The sequence below is a fragment of the Dreissena polymorpha genome, chromosome 3 (genome assembly GCF_020536995.1).
Source record: "Dreissena polymorpha isolate Duluth1 chromosome 3, UMN_Dpol_1.0, whole genome shotgun sequence".
Classification (NCBI taxonomy): Eukaryota; Metazoa; Mollusca; class Bivalvia; order Myida; family Dreissenidae; genus Dreissena; species Dreissena polymorpha.
The window spans coordinates 19,812,464-19,825,720 of record NC_068357.1 but is presented as its reverse complement, the minus strand read 5'-3'; the positions used below and the strand labels follow the sequence as shown (position 1 = coordinate 19,825,720).

General features: G+C 35.3%; 3 protein-coding genes, 1 long non-coding RNA gene and 1 other non-coding gene across 9 annotated transcripts in view; 2 read left to right on the top strand and 3 right to left on the bottom strand.

Annotated features, from left to right (window-relative positions):
- The window catches only part of LOC127873225 (uncharacterized), a 2,828-nt gene extending 1,852 nt beyond the window's left edge, over positions 1-976 (bottom strand). Inside the window, exons 1-2 of one of the 3 annotated variants that reach the window (XR_008046060.1) lie at positions 653-976; positions 28-92 (exon numbers count right to left, since the gene is read on the bottom strand). This is a non-coding gene — a long non-coding RNA (uncharacterized LOC127873225). Of the gene's footprint in view, positions 1-27; positions 93-337; positions 363-443; positions 543-652 lie in introns of those variants that run through there. The other 2 variants (XR_008046059.1, XR_008046061.1) reach the window with 2 other exon arrangements.
- LOC127873213 (angiopoietin-related protein 1-like) overlaps positions 1-6,142 on the top strand; it is a 21,130-nt gene extending 14,988 nt beyond the window's left edge. For both annotated transcript variants that reach the window (XM_052416973.1, XM_052416974.1), the window contains one exon: positions 4,108-6,142. In XM_052416973.1, coding sequence (XP_052272933.1) covers positions 4,108-4,574 — 467 coding nt within the window. In that variant the 3' untranslated portion in view covers positions 4,575-6,142. The remainder of the gene's footprint in view (positions 1-4,107) is intronic.
- On the bottom strand, positions 4,560-13,257 carry LOC127873223 (alpha-ketoglutarate-dependent dioxygenase alkB homolog 6-like). Of its 2 annotated transcripts, none has more exons than XM_052416989.1 (6): positions 13,152-13,257; positions 9,860-9,989; positions 9,483-9,529; positions 8,223-8,327; positions 7,221-7,337; positions 4,560-5,166 (listed from the first exon to the last, which is right to left on the bottom strand). In XM_052416989.1, the coding sequence occupies exons 1-6, from the start codon at positions 13,188-13,190 to the stop codon at positions 4,894-4,896; spliced, it is 711 nt and encodes a 236-aa protein (XP_052272949.1). In that variant the 5' UTR covers positions 13,191-13,257; the 3' UTR covers positions 4,560-4,893. The 2 variants fall into 2 exon arrangements, with proteins under 2 accessions (XP_052272949.1, XP_052272948.1); XM_052416988.1 differs by lacking the exon at positions 13,152-13,257 and adding an exon at positions 10,519-10,729.
- Positions 10,783-13,257, top strand: part of LOC127873210 (endoribonuclease Dicer-like) — a 51,292-nt gene continuing 48,817 nt past the window's right edge. Inside the window, exon 1 of the mRNA XM_052416968.1 lies at positions 10,783-10,901. Coding sequence (XP_052272928.1) covers positions 10,884-10,901 — 18 coding nt within the window. The 5' untranslated portion in view covers positions 10,783-10,883. The remainder of the gene's footprint in view (positions 10,902-13,257) is intronic.
- Trnas-uga (transfer RNA serine (anticodon UGA)) lies at positions 11,696-11,777 on the bottom strand. Its single transcript has one exon. It is a non-coding gene; the product is annotated as a tRNA-Ser (tRNA).

Genomic DNA, 13,257 nt, shown 5'->3' with positions numbered 1-13,257 from the left:
CATAACAAAAAAAAGTAATTAACTTACACCGAGCCTTGGAATTTTGGTACTTCTTCTGGCACTGTTCACCAGTTTTTGCGACACCAAATTCTCTGAAAGTTTAATTAAAACAATTGTATGATGTATAGCAATATTTATGAAACACATAACATTTCATGTTTGACATCATGACTGTCGATTAGTTTAATATAAACGACATACAGGGTTATAGTTATCAATGTAAACGTGTAGTAAATGAAAAGTTCGTTTGGAAATGTGCAGATTGTAATCAGATACGAATAAAACACACATGGGTACGAATCTAACAGAGTACGAGATGAAAACTAAAACAATAGACCTCCTTAAATGGTAAACTTATCCGTGAAACCACAAATATTCATTTTTAATACTTAAATAACAATTCACTTGTGCAAATTTTGGAAACAAAGAACGTGCAACTGTACCATAAATCATAACAAATGTTTGAAACAAAAACACATTCCACAATCACATCCGAAATCCGTAAGTACAATTTGCTGAGTGGTTATGCCCCTTGTATACATAGTGCAATATTCGGCGCTAGTAAAAACGACATCGGTAGCAAATCCAAAAGTAAGCTATTAAATAAAATATTACAACTACAAGACAGATACGATAATAACATATAACTTACACTGATATTCTGCTCGACACCTCGTCCCATTTTTTTCTTCGAATAACCAAAATCTTTTCGGCTCCGAGCCACTTATACTCGCCGATAGAAGGCTCCAGCGGTCCCGAACCAGCGCATTAAAAACATACTCTGGCTCGGACCAATCTGGACCTGCTGGCGCTTCGTTTCGCTGTCTTCAACTGCCAAACACTCCATTCAATAAGTTATATCAAACATGTCCGCTACTATTTTTGACACTATTTGGCGCGTTTTCCCTACTTGAGAGTTCGCTTAGTCGTGACGTCATTAAAAAAACACAATCTTATTGAAGTCTATTTCCAAATGCGTTCGTGAATACGAATCCTGAGTCTGTCTTTAGTAAGTCTAAGTCTGAGTCAAAGTCTGAGTTTGAGTCCAAGTTTGAGTTTATTATTGATGAATACGGCTCCTGGTGACCTATCTGTTCCAAACTCAATACTGATCTAGATATTATACATACAAAAATGATCGTACACATTTAATTAATATAAAACAGTACCCCGTAAAGAGGTAACAAGGTTTCATCTAGTGAACTTAGTTTTGAATGCTCTTAACACAAATTTAAAATTTGACCATTGTGTACACACCGGTCTAACTGACAATGACGTAGTGACGTCACCATCTATGAATAGAATGAAATTTGACTAGATAGCGTCAAAATAAACATTGTAGCATGGTATTATCGAGTCTGAGTCATACAAAAGGCTTTTAGCATGGTCATATTTTTCCATGATTGACCTTGTGACCTCACGATGATCATTCTGACTATACTGCATCAATATTAAGTAATAAGAGAGATTTATAGAGTATTACAAATATTTGTCTTTTAGCTTTTGACCTGAAGACTAGTTAATGATCCTACTTGACCCAATTCGATCCTGGCCTACTGTAGATATAAAATTATTTATCAAGTTAATATAAGACTGAGCCAAAAATGTGGAACCTAGAATGGTAGCAAGCTAAATATTGACGACACATGAGGCACATCGCCGGAGATATATATATATATAATCAAAATTTAGTAGTTGTTCACGGTAAGCATCGAACAAATTTATTTTCTGGCAGCTATGTTAGTTCATCTTGAGCACAATAAATCTGACAGCTAATTTAGCTCAAACAATCAAAACAGTAGATCTAGGAAGCATCTTGACATCATTTAATTGTTCGTCCATTTCTTTCTATATTGTTCTTTATCCTCTCGTTTAATAAAAATCAGGCCATATAAGGAGAAACATCTGTTGCGGGAGGGCGGCGTCCATTTTTGCTCAATAATGCAAGAGTTTTAATCGGATCATCATAGAACTTGGTAATAATGTGTATTGGCATCATATCTCGGCCAAGTACGATAACCAGCCAGATTACATAAACCACTTCTGATTTATTTATTATTGAATAAGACAATATAGCCAAATATACCTTGTCCGATAGTTTACCTTGGATCATTGGTAATGTTTGTGGTCATGTAATCTCCACCTGTCAGATTGCACGGAGAATTTCTGAATTGCTGCCCCTGCATTGTCCCAAAATATGCAAAAATCTGCTCTTTTGTTGTTTTCAGTCAATAACTTAATTTCCATGAAACAATTGTGATGACGTTTAGATATAACAAGATTAAATTGATACTTAGACTGGGAGGTAATTTGTGACTCAACAGGTCAATGTCGCTGTTACTAAAATAGACAAAACAGTTTCTGCTCAAGAACTTTAGTTTGTATGGAGGTATGGCATTTAAATTGTTGTGTACAGATATCTTACATAAAGACCGAGCTTAAGTTTGCATAAAGGCGTGTCAGGTCAATGTCACTGCTACTAAAACATAACAACGGTTTACGCTCATTTAATTTGGGTTAGAAATTGGTGATATAAGACATTTCATTAGGGGCCAGTAAGGTTAAGGTAACGCTCAGTGTAAGTAACAATGGAAACACATTTTTTCTGCTGAATAACTTTTTTTGGATGGAGGTATTGCACTAACAATTTGTGTATAAGCGACTGTCATGTCGACTTTCATAGGAGTTGCATTTTCGGCCAGTTAGATACACTTTCACTGTTGCTAAAAAATGAAAAGCAGCATCTGCACAATTACTGGAGTTTTGGTTGAAGTATTATACTGAAGTTGTACGTGTAGGCAGCTTACTTGCAGACTTAACTAAATTTGCAAATTACCTATTTTAATTAAATTATATAAATATATTTTAGGTTCAAGCCCTTGTTTCATCGCATTGCCAATTTGTTGTTAATATTATGTTCTCTGTCATCATTTGCACTCTGCACTAAAACATCAATAGCAGATCAATATTACCCATGCCTTAAAACGGGCGTATATTGTTACAAAATTGCTCTCATATTGTTGAATGCTTGGAAACGGGTTGAGGAAATAAAAATCTTACGTCTGACATGAATTAATTATGAAGCTGTACCAATGCCACTAAGGCAACGAGTAACTTTCATGCAATAAAGCACACGTGTGAGGTGTTAGGGGTTTCCCTATTTACAATGTTGTTGGAAACGAATGTCCTAACAACTTTATAACGGCTTCTTCTATAGTTGCACCAATTTTAATCATTTGTGTTGGTCTGTTGTGTACGTGTGTATTGTCTATGTTAGTACCTTATTGTTTGGCGATTGGTCACTTAATTGGTCACATAATAAAGGGCCGCATATAACAATGGTTTCTCTAGAGCTGGTGGAGCTGGGGTTCGATTTGTGTATATTTAATATCTCAAAGGTTGAGCGTGAAACTGTCAGGTCTACTCAAAGCAACTATCAACCGAAAATAACACAACAATCACTTAGTAGGTAATGAAATTGACTGGAACAGTTTCTTTCAGTCAGTCAGGATTACATATTTGATTGCACTTTGCAGCTACAAGTATAATAAAACATCCACTTATTACGAAATTCTCTGTGTTCAATGTTCAACTGGTGTTTCAGTATAATTTTAAGTCTACTAAAATTGAGTATGTGTTTTGACTTTCGTTAAATTGGCTATTGTGCCAGTTACAAACCCCTGTGACCTTGAAGTATCACATGGTGACTTCAAATTCGAAATGGCCTACTGACCGACCATCTGGTCTGGAGCATATCGATATATCCAAGCTTCTTCAAGGCTAATGGTTATGGGCATAATAATCACAAAAATCGTTAATATAAGACTTGTCAATGCGTGTTTCTTTTTGCATTTTGTTGGCAAAACGCCCATAGCAAACTATGTGTAAGTGGAATTTCTTAAAAGAAATTTTGGAAGACGGGCTTTTACATTTATATATATTAGTCTTCACATACTGCAGCCTTCGAGTCGAAAAAGTGTTTATTCCCTTAAACAACAACATTTATATGTGATTAGTATTAGTTCACGCTCGCCTCTCATTCTGTTTGTGTGACGTTTGATGAAGACGTTCTGCGATCGACAAAAACAATATCATATTACATTTCAGGCCTGTACGGTGAACACTGGCTTGGAAACGATAACATCTATCTCCTGACTAACCAAAACTATTACAAACTGCGGGTGGACCTAATGGACTGGGACAAAACAAAGAAAATAGCTTATTACCAGTCTTTCCTGGTCGACCACGAAAGAGAGGGTTACATGTTGCATATTGGTGGCTATAGTGGGGACGCGGGGGATGGTCTGGGGAAACACGATGAAAGCATGTTTTCAACTAAAGACGTCGACAATGACAAAGTCAGCAAGGAATTTGGCGGGAGTTGTGCAAAACGCTTCTATGGAGCAGGGTGGTATTATAAGTGTTATTCTTCAAACTTGAATGGGAAGTTTTACAAAGGTGGCACAATTCCGGAGAAGCGATATGACGGCATTACTTGGAAACCGTGGACTGGGCCTAACAACTCATTGAAGAAGGTTGAAATGAAGATAAAACCGGCATCCGCCAAAGACTGAATGTATTCTTTCTTACAATAAGTCAGTAAGTTACTTAAACTATTAGAACAAAGACAATGTAACAATTTAACATAAAATACATAATAAACATGGGCACCATTTTAGCCATATGAAGTTACCCATACATGTGCTGGAAATAATACATACAAAACAGTTTACATCACAACAATTCACTGTGTACATCACATTATGTGTATTGTATAACACAGCAAGCCCTGATTGTACATGCCTGCACCCACTGGCAGCTGAAATGAAATCCAAATGCTCATCAGATCAAGATCTACAGTAGTTAACTGGTTGTCATGGTGATAACATCACATCACCTTTTGGTGCCAAACAATAATTTTGCTTTCACAGTCTTTGGAACGTGTCTTATAGTCAGAGAGACTCTTCTTGCCCTATCCAAACAATCGCCCATAGTCAATCCTTGACACTTCTCTAAATTTGCCACGTCATGCGTGACGGTGTCTGCCTTCCTCTCAACAATACCGTGAAGATACACCTTGTACATGTCTTCACAAACGAGAACGAGGCTACGAGGTTGCAGTAATATCGAACACATAAAACGATCTTCAAAAGACGTAGATGCTGCCTGAAATAATGTAAAGAGTTTTTATAAAAGTTTCAAGAAGTGAATTAAACACACATATAAGTGACATAAACCCTTTCATCATTCAATGTGCTGGATTCAATTTTTGAAATGTAAATAACATACTCAGCCCTACTTTAAAAAGTACCCTTCGTTAACATGTATTTTGATAACATAGATCTTCTTTCTTTATAACTGTGTGCTTATAAGATATATATAAGTATGCATAAGAGAGAAAACTTATTTGTCAGGCACCTAGGAAGCTCTGGAAGATTTTAACACTGCTTTCCATCCATTTTTTCATACTAAAAGCTGTGATTCAAAATATATAGTTTGTAGATTTATGTCATTCTTTTAAGGTCAGATATATTCTTAAATCCAATAAGGGTACAGTTTTTGATGCCAAATTACAAATAACTTATTAAACTCAAGAATGGCTTGGGACATCATTTTTTATAATTTCATGTTTTATAAGCTTTTTAGTAAAGAATGGATCATCAAACTTGGGGCATTATAATGTATCACATATTACATGATATACTTGTATTTCAAGTAATTCCTTATGTGTTCTGGAGACAACTTGGTATACTGAACAAATAAACATGAGATTGAACATTTACTTAAAGGAAACACACATGTTTGTGATAAGCAACCGTTTTATTAATAAATAAGAAAATATAATTTTATGTTTTTTAATCTTGTTTTTTGATAATATGTAACTGTTTTAGCCAGTGATATATCCCTTTTAATCAATACCATGAACAGACTTGTGCACAAGGCCCAAAGGATTTCCATATATCAGCTGTCTGTTTAAGCCAATGAATCCCAACTTGCCTTTTATATCGACATCATGTTATGTTCATGAAGATATTTATTTTGTTTTGAATAAACCCATCACATGCCATACCCTGTTTCCCATGTAATATAACCATTACATATATTTTTATCTTGCACATGTGTAATATACTTTTTAAGCGTTTTCATTGGCTTAGTTTTCGTTTATTGACCAATCGCATTTTGTTATTTTGCTGAAATGACGTTGCAACGTCAAATGACGTCACGAAAATGTAAACAACATTCGGGATTTATCATTATGTTTGCTCATTTAAAAGCATGTGATAAAAAAGATCTGACACTCGTCATATCATACCATATTTAATTAAACTCGTCCAGGAAATTCGTTAGTAAGCTCGCCAAAGGCTCACAAAGGCTTTCCTATATTTATTACCTGTATCTTTTTTTAATGTTATTTAGAGGCTACCTCCGAGATATCCAGTTTTTTGGACTAGTTTATGTAGACAGTAAGATTTCACATGGAAACAAGATATAAACTCCATGTTTGCAGTATAAATAAGAAATAAAGGTCTAAAGGAGATTTTATTCAACTAAGTGAACCATTTATATGATAACAAGCTTGCACCTGTCAAACATTTGTTTTGCCTTATAGACTTAAGGGGTCATAATTCTGCCAGTACTTATCCTAGCCATAATTCAAAATGGAAACAATATATCAGAGTGAGAAAAAAACAGACAAAGGGTCACAATTCTGCCTAAGCTCGTTACAGCCAAAATTCCTTTCTTTATGATTTATCTACACATAAAGATCATTCAACTGTGATTGTGTTTGGGTTAGATCCATCATGAAGTTAAAGAGAAATTTAAAACAAAAGCTTCGGGATGTACAGAAATATGGTTGACAGATAAGTGCAATGCTTTTATCCTCTCGCTCTGTAGTGGCATACAAATATCTTATATATTGCATTATTAGGACTTCTTAAAGAAAAATGAACCTCAATTCGGGAAAACTGGGCTTTATGCGTGTGCCAATAGTGTTGTCTAAGGTAAGCTTGTGCAGTACGCACAGGTTAATCAAGACCAACACATTTAGCTATATGGTATATTTTGTTTAAATTAATTCTCTTCTAAGCAAATATCCGTTTTAGGAAGAAAGTGTCGTCCCTGATAAGCCTGTGTGCACTGCACAGGCTAATCTGGGACAACACTTTACGCACACGCATTAAGCCCCGTTTTCGCATAGAAAGCTCAAATGCAGGTACCTGTGAAACATGAACTGCATCCTCAATGGGCATTGGAGCATAGAAATCAAGAAGTGTGTGAGATCCTAGACTGATTGTGGACACAACTGGGAAATACAGCGGACCATCCACGTGGGGCTGAAAAACATGGCATATCAAACGTCATTCATGCAGTTTAAAATCTGTAGCTTTACAAGACATGTGCTGTGTCATGAACATGTATGCATGATAACGAGTTTGTTATTCATCTATTTGTCCGTAAGTGAGCTTAACAATGTATTCATCCATGTGTGCATAAAACTATAATTTGTTGTAATAATATATCCTTTGAGAGCAGGAACACTTGCTAGTTTTACATGTATTTTCCTTATTAGCAATGAAGAGCATTACAATTACTTCATGATTTTATCTTTTTTGATTAATGTTTTCAACACACCAAACAACCATTTCTCTTGACAATTAGTATAATTGCGCTTGTTTGAATGTATAATCTAAGGTATAATTCTGCCATGGCGTAATGTATATGGTGTCTGTCTAGTGATCGGGAGGTCACGGGTTTGATCCCCACAAGGGGAGCATTCTTTAGATCTCCCCCAAAGACGCCAAGTACTGTTTCTTGGCCCAGGAAATGGACTCGAGAGCGTTTATATAAGTCTCAGGCTTTTGATGCAATTGAGCTAAAATTAATAGATTTAAATTAAAATTAATGTATAATTTTGGGATTTCACCTGTGTATGAAGAGGTCCATTTAATAAATGAGTCAATCAATGGGAAATGGGCCTTAATGCATGTGCATTTAATTTCTAACCAAATTAGCTGTGCAGTCCCTATAGGCTAATCAGGGACAACACTTTCGGCTTCTGAGAGAATTTCACTGAAAGGATGTTTCTTCTTATCAAAAAATATCTAGTCCAGACTGAAAGTGTGATCCCTGATTAAGAGATTAATGTGGGACGACACTTAACACACATGCATTAAGCCCCTTCTTCCCCGTAGCGTGGCTCCAATGAAGGGAAATGTTACCATGATGCCCTGGCCTGCTTCATACTCGTTAACCAGTACATGATTTGGCACTTTTCCCTCAAATACTTCCAATTTGGCTATCTGGTCCGCGTAGGTCTTTAACCACTGTAAAGATATGATAAGAAAAATATATCATATTCAGAATTTCTACATGATTTTAAGTTTAACTCAGAATCACATGCTCATTTGTCAGACACCGCAAACTTATTACCAATAAAATGTGCATGGATGGAAAAGGCAGAGACGATGTTTTCCTACCGTGAAGCAAACAAAAATTAATTCACAAAACAACATTAACTGCCACGGGTAAAAAGTTAACATCGTCCAAAGACTCCATAAGTTTTGTACATGGTATAAAGGACTGTTACAAATGAACAATATTTTACATTAATAGTAAGATAACTATTTAGAAATGAGCCTCACTCTGTGAAAAGGGGGTTTAATGCACGTGCGTACATTTTGTCCCAGATAAGCCTGTGCAGTCCACACAGGCTAATCAGGGACGACACTTTCCACATTTAAGGTATTTTTCGTTTAAAGAAAGTCTCTTCTCAGCAAAAATTCAGTTTAGACTAAAAAGTGTCATCCCTGATTAGCCAGTGCAGACTGCACAGGCTAATCTGGGACGACACTTTACACACATGCATTAAACCTCGCCTGCCTTGCAATGTATAACAGTTTGATGATGAAAGAACAATTATATGAGCTGTGCACTAGTGAAAAACAGGCAAGAGCATAAAGTATTGTCCCAGATTATCCTGTGCAGTCCGCATAAGCTTATGAAGAAGGACAATTCTTGCTTTTATGGAAACCTTCATTTTAAGGCAGTCCTATCTAAATGGAAATCTGAGCGTTTTTTCCCAGATTAACCTGTGCAGACAGCACACCCTAATCTGGGACTATCGTAGTATTCCTTTCCCTCTCACCTTTTCCATTTTTTTCCCTACTGAAACCCCTTAAGAAATTGTCTATCGTCCTTCACATTTTCTTTTTATATATAATATTTTAGCATCATCTTTAAAATTGACTTCAACTTTTATGCAGAAATGTATATAATATGAACATACTTTAATAACAATAATTGATATGTGAATGTTGTCAATGTATAACCTTGTTTTCATATGTATAACCTTGTTTTCATATGTATACGAGATGTATGTTTAAATTGAATTAAAAAAAATAAAAAATCTTGGACAGTATATCTACGCACATGCATCAAACCTGTTTTTCCAATAGTGTGGATCATAATCATGTTCTTACCTGTGGTAGGTCCTCCAAAACCATACCTTTTGGGTGGGGCAAACCACCTAAATAAAAATATAGCAAACTCTGACAAATCAACTGAACATTCCATTATGCCAGATCGAGATGTTATAAAATGATTACTGATTACCTCAAAAATGGGAAAAAGCCAACATTAGAGTTTGTGATACTTAATTACCTACATGAATCAACTAATTAAAAAAAAATGTTCTGAAACTTGTCCATATCTAACCATATATGTTGTTGCTCTATTGTATTTATATATTTGCGTGATGTACCATATACTTGGTGAGACAATGGTTATCCTATTGTGAGGTTAATGTATCTGAGCACAATCAAATTAAAAATGTCAAATCCAACACAATAAAACCAACCCCAGTTTTGCAATCGTCTGTTAGACAGCTGTGTCCATTTGGTTTGTGGTACTCCATATACTTGATTCAACAGATAGGTCTCTTCTTGCGGAGTTATGAACTCAGGTATGTAGTACACAGCTGCTGGTGCCTAGAGAAATGTAATGCATTTGAGACTTGCTCTGGAAAAACAGCGTTGATTGTGGTCGGTGTTTATGAACGATCAAAAGTAATATCTATGAGATCAAAAATAGGGAATGCTTTTTTTATGCGCAGTTCTTAGCTGCCTTACATGCAAATCAATAACGGGGTGTTGCGCCAGATTTCTTGGCTTACTTCGCTTCATTAGATATTATTACTCAGATATCTATATTTACAGACTATAAAAAAAATTAATGTCAGAGGCTTTCTAAAAAAGTCTTAACCATTTGAAAAACGGGTTATACCAGGATACTACTACATTGCTCCAACTTCACAATTTACCAAAAGATATCTTAAACGTCACATGGCAATTTTAGACAAGCAGTTGAAACTAAGGCAAAATATTTTAATTTATATTAAATTTCATCAACTTGATCCAGAAACGCATTTGTTTGGTGTTACATACACAGATGTTTGAAATTTTATGACGACCGTCCGAAATTATCCGGATTTAACGCAAATAAAAAATACAATTATACCTTGCTCACAAAATGTCGAACCAAAGCGCATTCACTCCCTGCCATTTCATAAGTTTCTGTCAAAAGACATTAACTTTGTGATTTTGCTGTTTAAAGAAAATACATTTTGATCATAGTCAGTCTGACTTATAAACAGTAACTAACAAAATTCGGACGTTGTTGTTGATGTGTGCTGATTCGGATAAATCACACAAAGTGATCCCCCTTGCTAAACTTTATCTCGGCTTTTAAAAAATATAAATTGGCCAAGCCGAGAACCAAATACGTAACCGGTGTGGACAGGAGTTGATCCTCGGTAGATTGGGTCGTTTAGGAGAATTTAATAAAAGAAAGTGGTGTTTCCATTTTACTGATGCCACTTTACAATGTCTTATTTAAGACGGGTAAGTCTATGGGATTAAATGATATATGCTAATTGATAAGTATCTTTAATATTTGCCCTGTCGTTCTGAAATGTTTATACTATATTCAAATTCACAATCACTGAATCAGTGACAATGAATGAATGTCAGAATGATCTTTTCATAATTTGTGTCCTTTTATTAAATGGCATGATCACCTAGTACAAAGTTAAATACAGTGTTCATGTATTCTCTTTTTGATACAAGATTGGTCATTGTTGGCTCAGGTTTTACTTAAGGTAGCGCACCCCTAGGCCTAATGGGCACATATCCAAATATAATATAATTTTATTAATTATTTACTAATCAGCATCATTTCACTGAACTACATGCAAATTTGTAGGTAGGCTTTCCATGCTTTTTAAAAAAATACACAGATTTTTTCAAAACCACCCCCACGCTCGGCTTTTGTCCATGAAATGTAAGTGATTTCAGCCAAGTAAAAATTGGGTCGGTTAAAAACAAAGTGTCATAAAATTCAAAATAGTATATAGTTTAAGTTATATTTTAAACTTAGTTTTATAGAAACACTATATACAGCAAAAATACCAAGAAATAGACAGATTTACCGTTTACTTTTTGAAATAAAAATGCAACATGCATCATTCGTATTTTCAGCAGTAAATTACCCAATTTAGCCATAACGTTGTTTTAATTTTAAAAATTGAAGGATGTGCATAAAATTTTCAACATATTTAACAATAAACATAGCTTATATGCTATATATTAAATCAAATTACGTTAGAAAAGAAATAAAACGCGTCGCAAAAAGTATTCGATGTCGGCAGGATTCGAACCTGTGCGGGAAGATCCCAAAAGATTTCAAGTCCATCGCCTTAACCACTCGGCCACGACAACTTTACATCAGTGCAACCTTAAATTAGATATCTATAAGTAAACAGGTAAAAAGGCTCGTCGATCTTTGAAGAAATAGCGAAATCGTATTTTTCAGATGATAATTGGATCAAAGTCAATATTTATAGTGAAAATAATGTATTCTAAATGAATTACATAAACACATATCAAAATTCGAAGTTTGAAAAAAATAAAATGCATCTCTCGAAAATAACTGATCATTGAAGATTGGCAATGATGGTCAAATAAATTGCGGGAAATTATTAGGGGTGCGCTACCTTAACAGGGCTCACACTGGCTTTCAAAAAATAATAGCCATCATTTTATTTCTTAAAAAAATAATAGCCAAAACAGACGCAGACTTTTCCTTAAAATGGTACTGGAGGCTAAAAGAAAAAACAATGAATCTCGTTTTATCTATGTTTTATTAAATGTATTAAATGTATATCTATTGGATTTAAGTTATAATATAATATACTTAAAAACAAGCATAATATCAGTATCATTTTCTTATAAAATATTATATGGCTTTACAATAAAGAATACAATCATGGATGTGGCTGTGACTTAAAAAACCAGACATCAGCTACAGTTGCATACATATATACTTTAAAACAAGCATAATATCACTTTAAACAAGAATTATATCAGTGTCATTTTCTTAGAAAATAATATAGTGACTTTACAATGCCCCCCCCCCCCCCTAAAGCCCTCTCTAATTGTAATATTTTATAGTATTTCTAGTAGCCATTTCTGGTGAACACTATGCAAAATATTATTTATCAGACTGTCCGCATCACCGCATGTGTATTTGTCATTATAGGTTTGTTTATAATGGATGTAAAAAAATTAATTAAATCGGCGAAAAATGCTGTATCCGAAAACGACCATCTGAAAATTATACGTGTTTTGCACATGAAATAAAATGTGCATATCGTTTGAACGCCTGAAAGGTCCCTGAGATCCATCCTCCGAGATCTTAAGGCGCGCCAACGGAACCGCATCATCGACGTCCACAGTCTCATCGTTTCCTCCTTCAGTGCTCTTTGGTGCACACCCCAATGTCATCGACGACGTCTTGCACTGTCGGCAGTGCACGGACGGCTTCTTCCAGCCACCTTACATGGAGCTCCACCCAGCAAGCCGTGATCTCCGCCTTACAAGTTGGATATTTGGGCGGCCAGCTCGGCCTTTACCTTTTCCTGGGCCTCGCAGAGTCTACTCATTCCAATTACTATTCACTTAATTATAATTAATGCTTAAATAAAAATGACAATCCGCCTACACAATTAAAACTAAATTACCCAATAATAACCAATTAAATCACCAAAATCAGCATAGCGATTACACCTGAATAAAATCAAAACAATACCCGACCTGCACTCTTTTAGCTACGCCACAGACAGACTCGCTCATAAACCCCAATTTCCTGGCACACTGTTTACATAAGTGATGCCACAGGTGTTACTTCATGTAGCATTCG

Coding starts and splice junctions, on each gene's coding strand:
- LOC127873223 (XM_052416988.1), bottom strand. CDS start 10,563: ATGGCAGGGAGTGAATGCGCTTTGGTTCGACATTTTGTGAGCAAG. Junction 9,530..9,859: donor CAGACGATTGCAAAACTGGG/GTTGGTTTTATT, acceptor ATTTTTATTTAG/GTGGTTTGCCCCACCCAAAA. Junction 7,338..8,222: donor AAGCAGGCCAGGGCATCATG/GTAACATTTCCC, acceptor CATGTTTTTCAG/CCCCACGTGGATGGTCCGCT.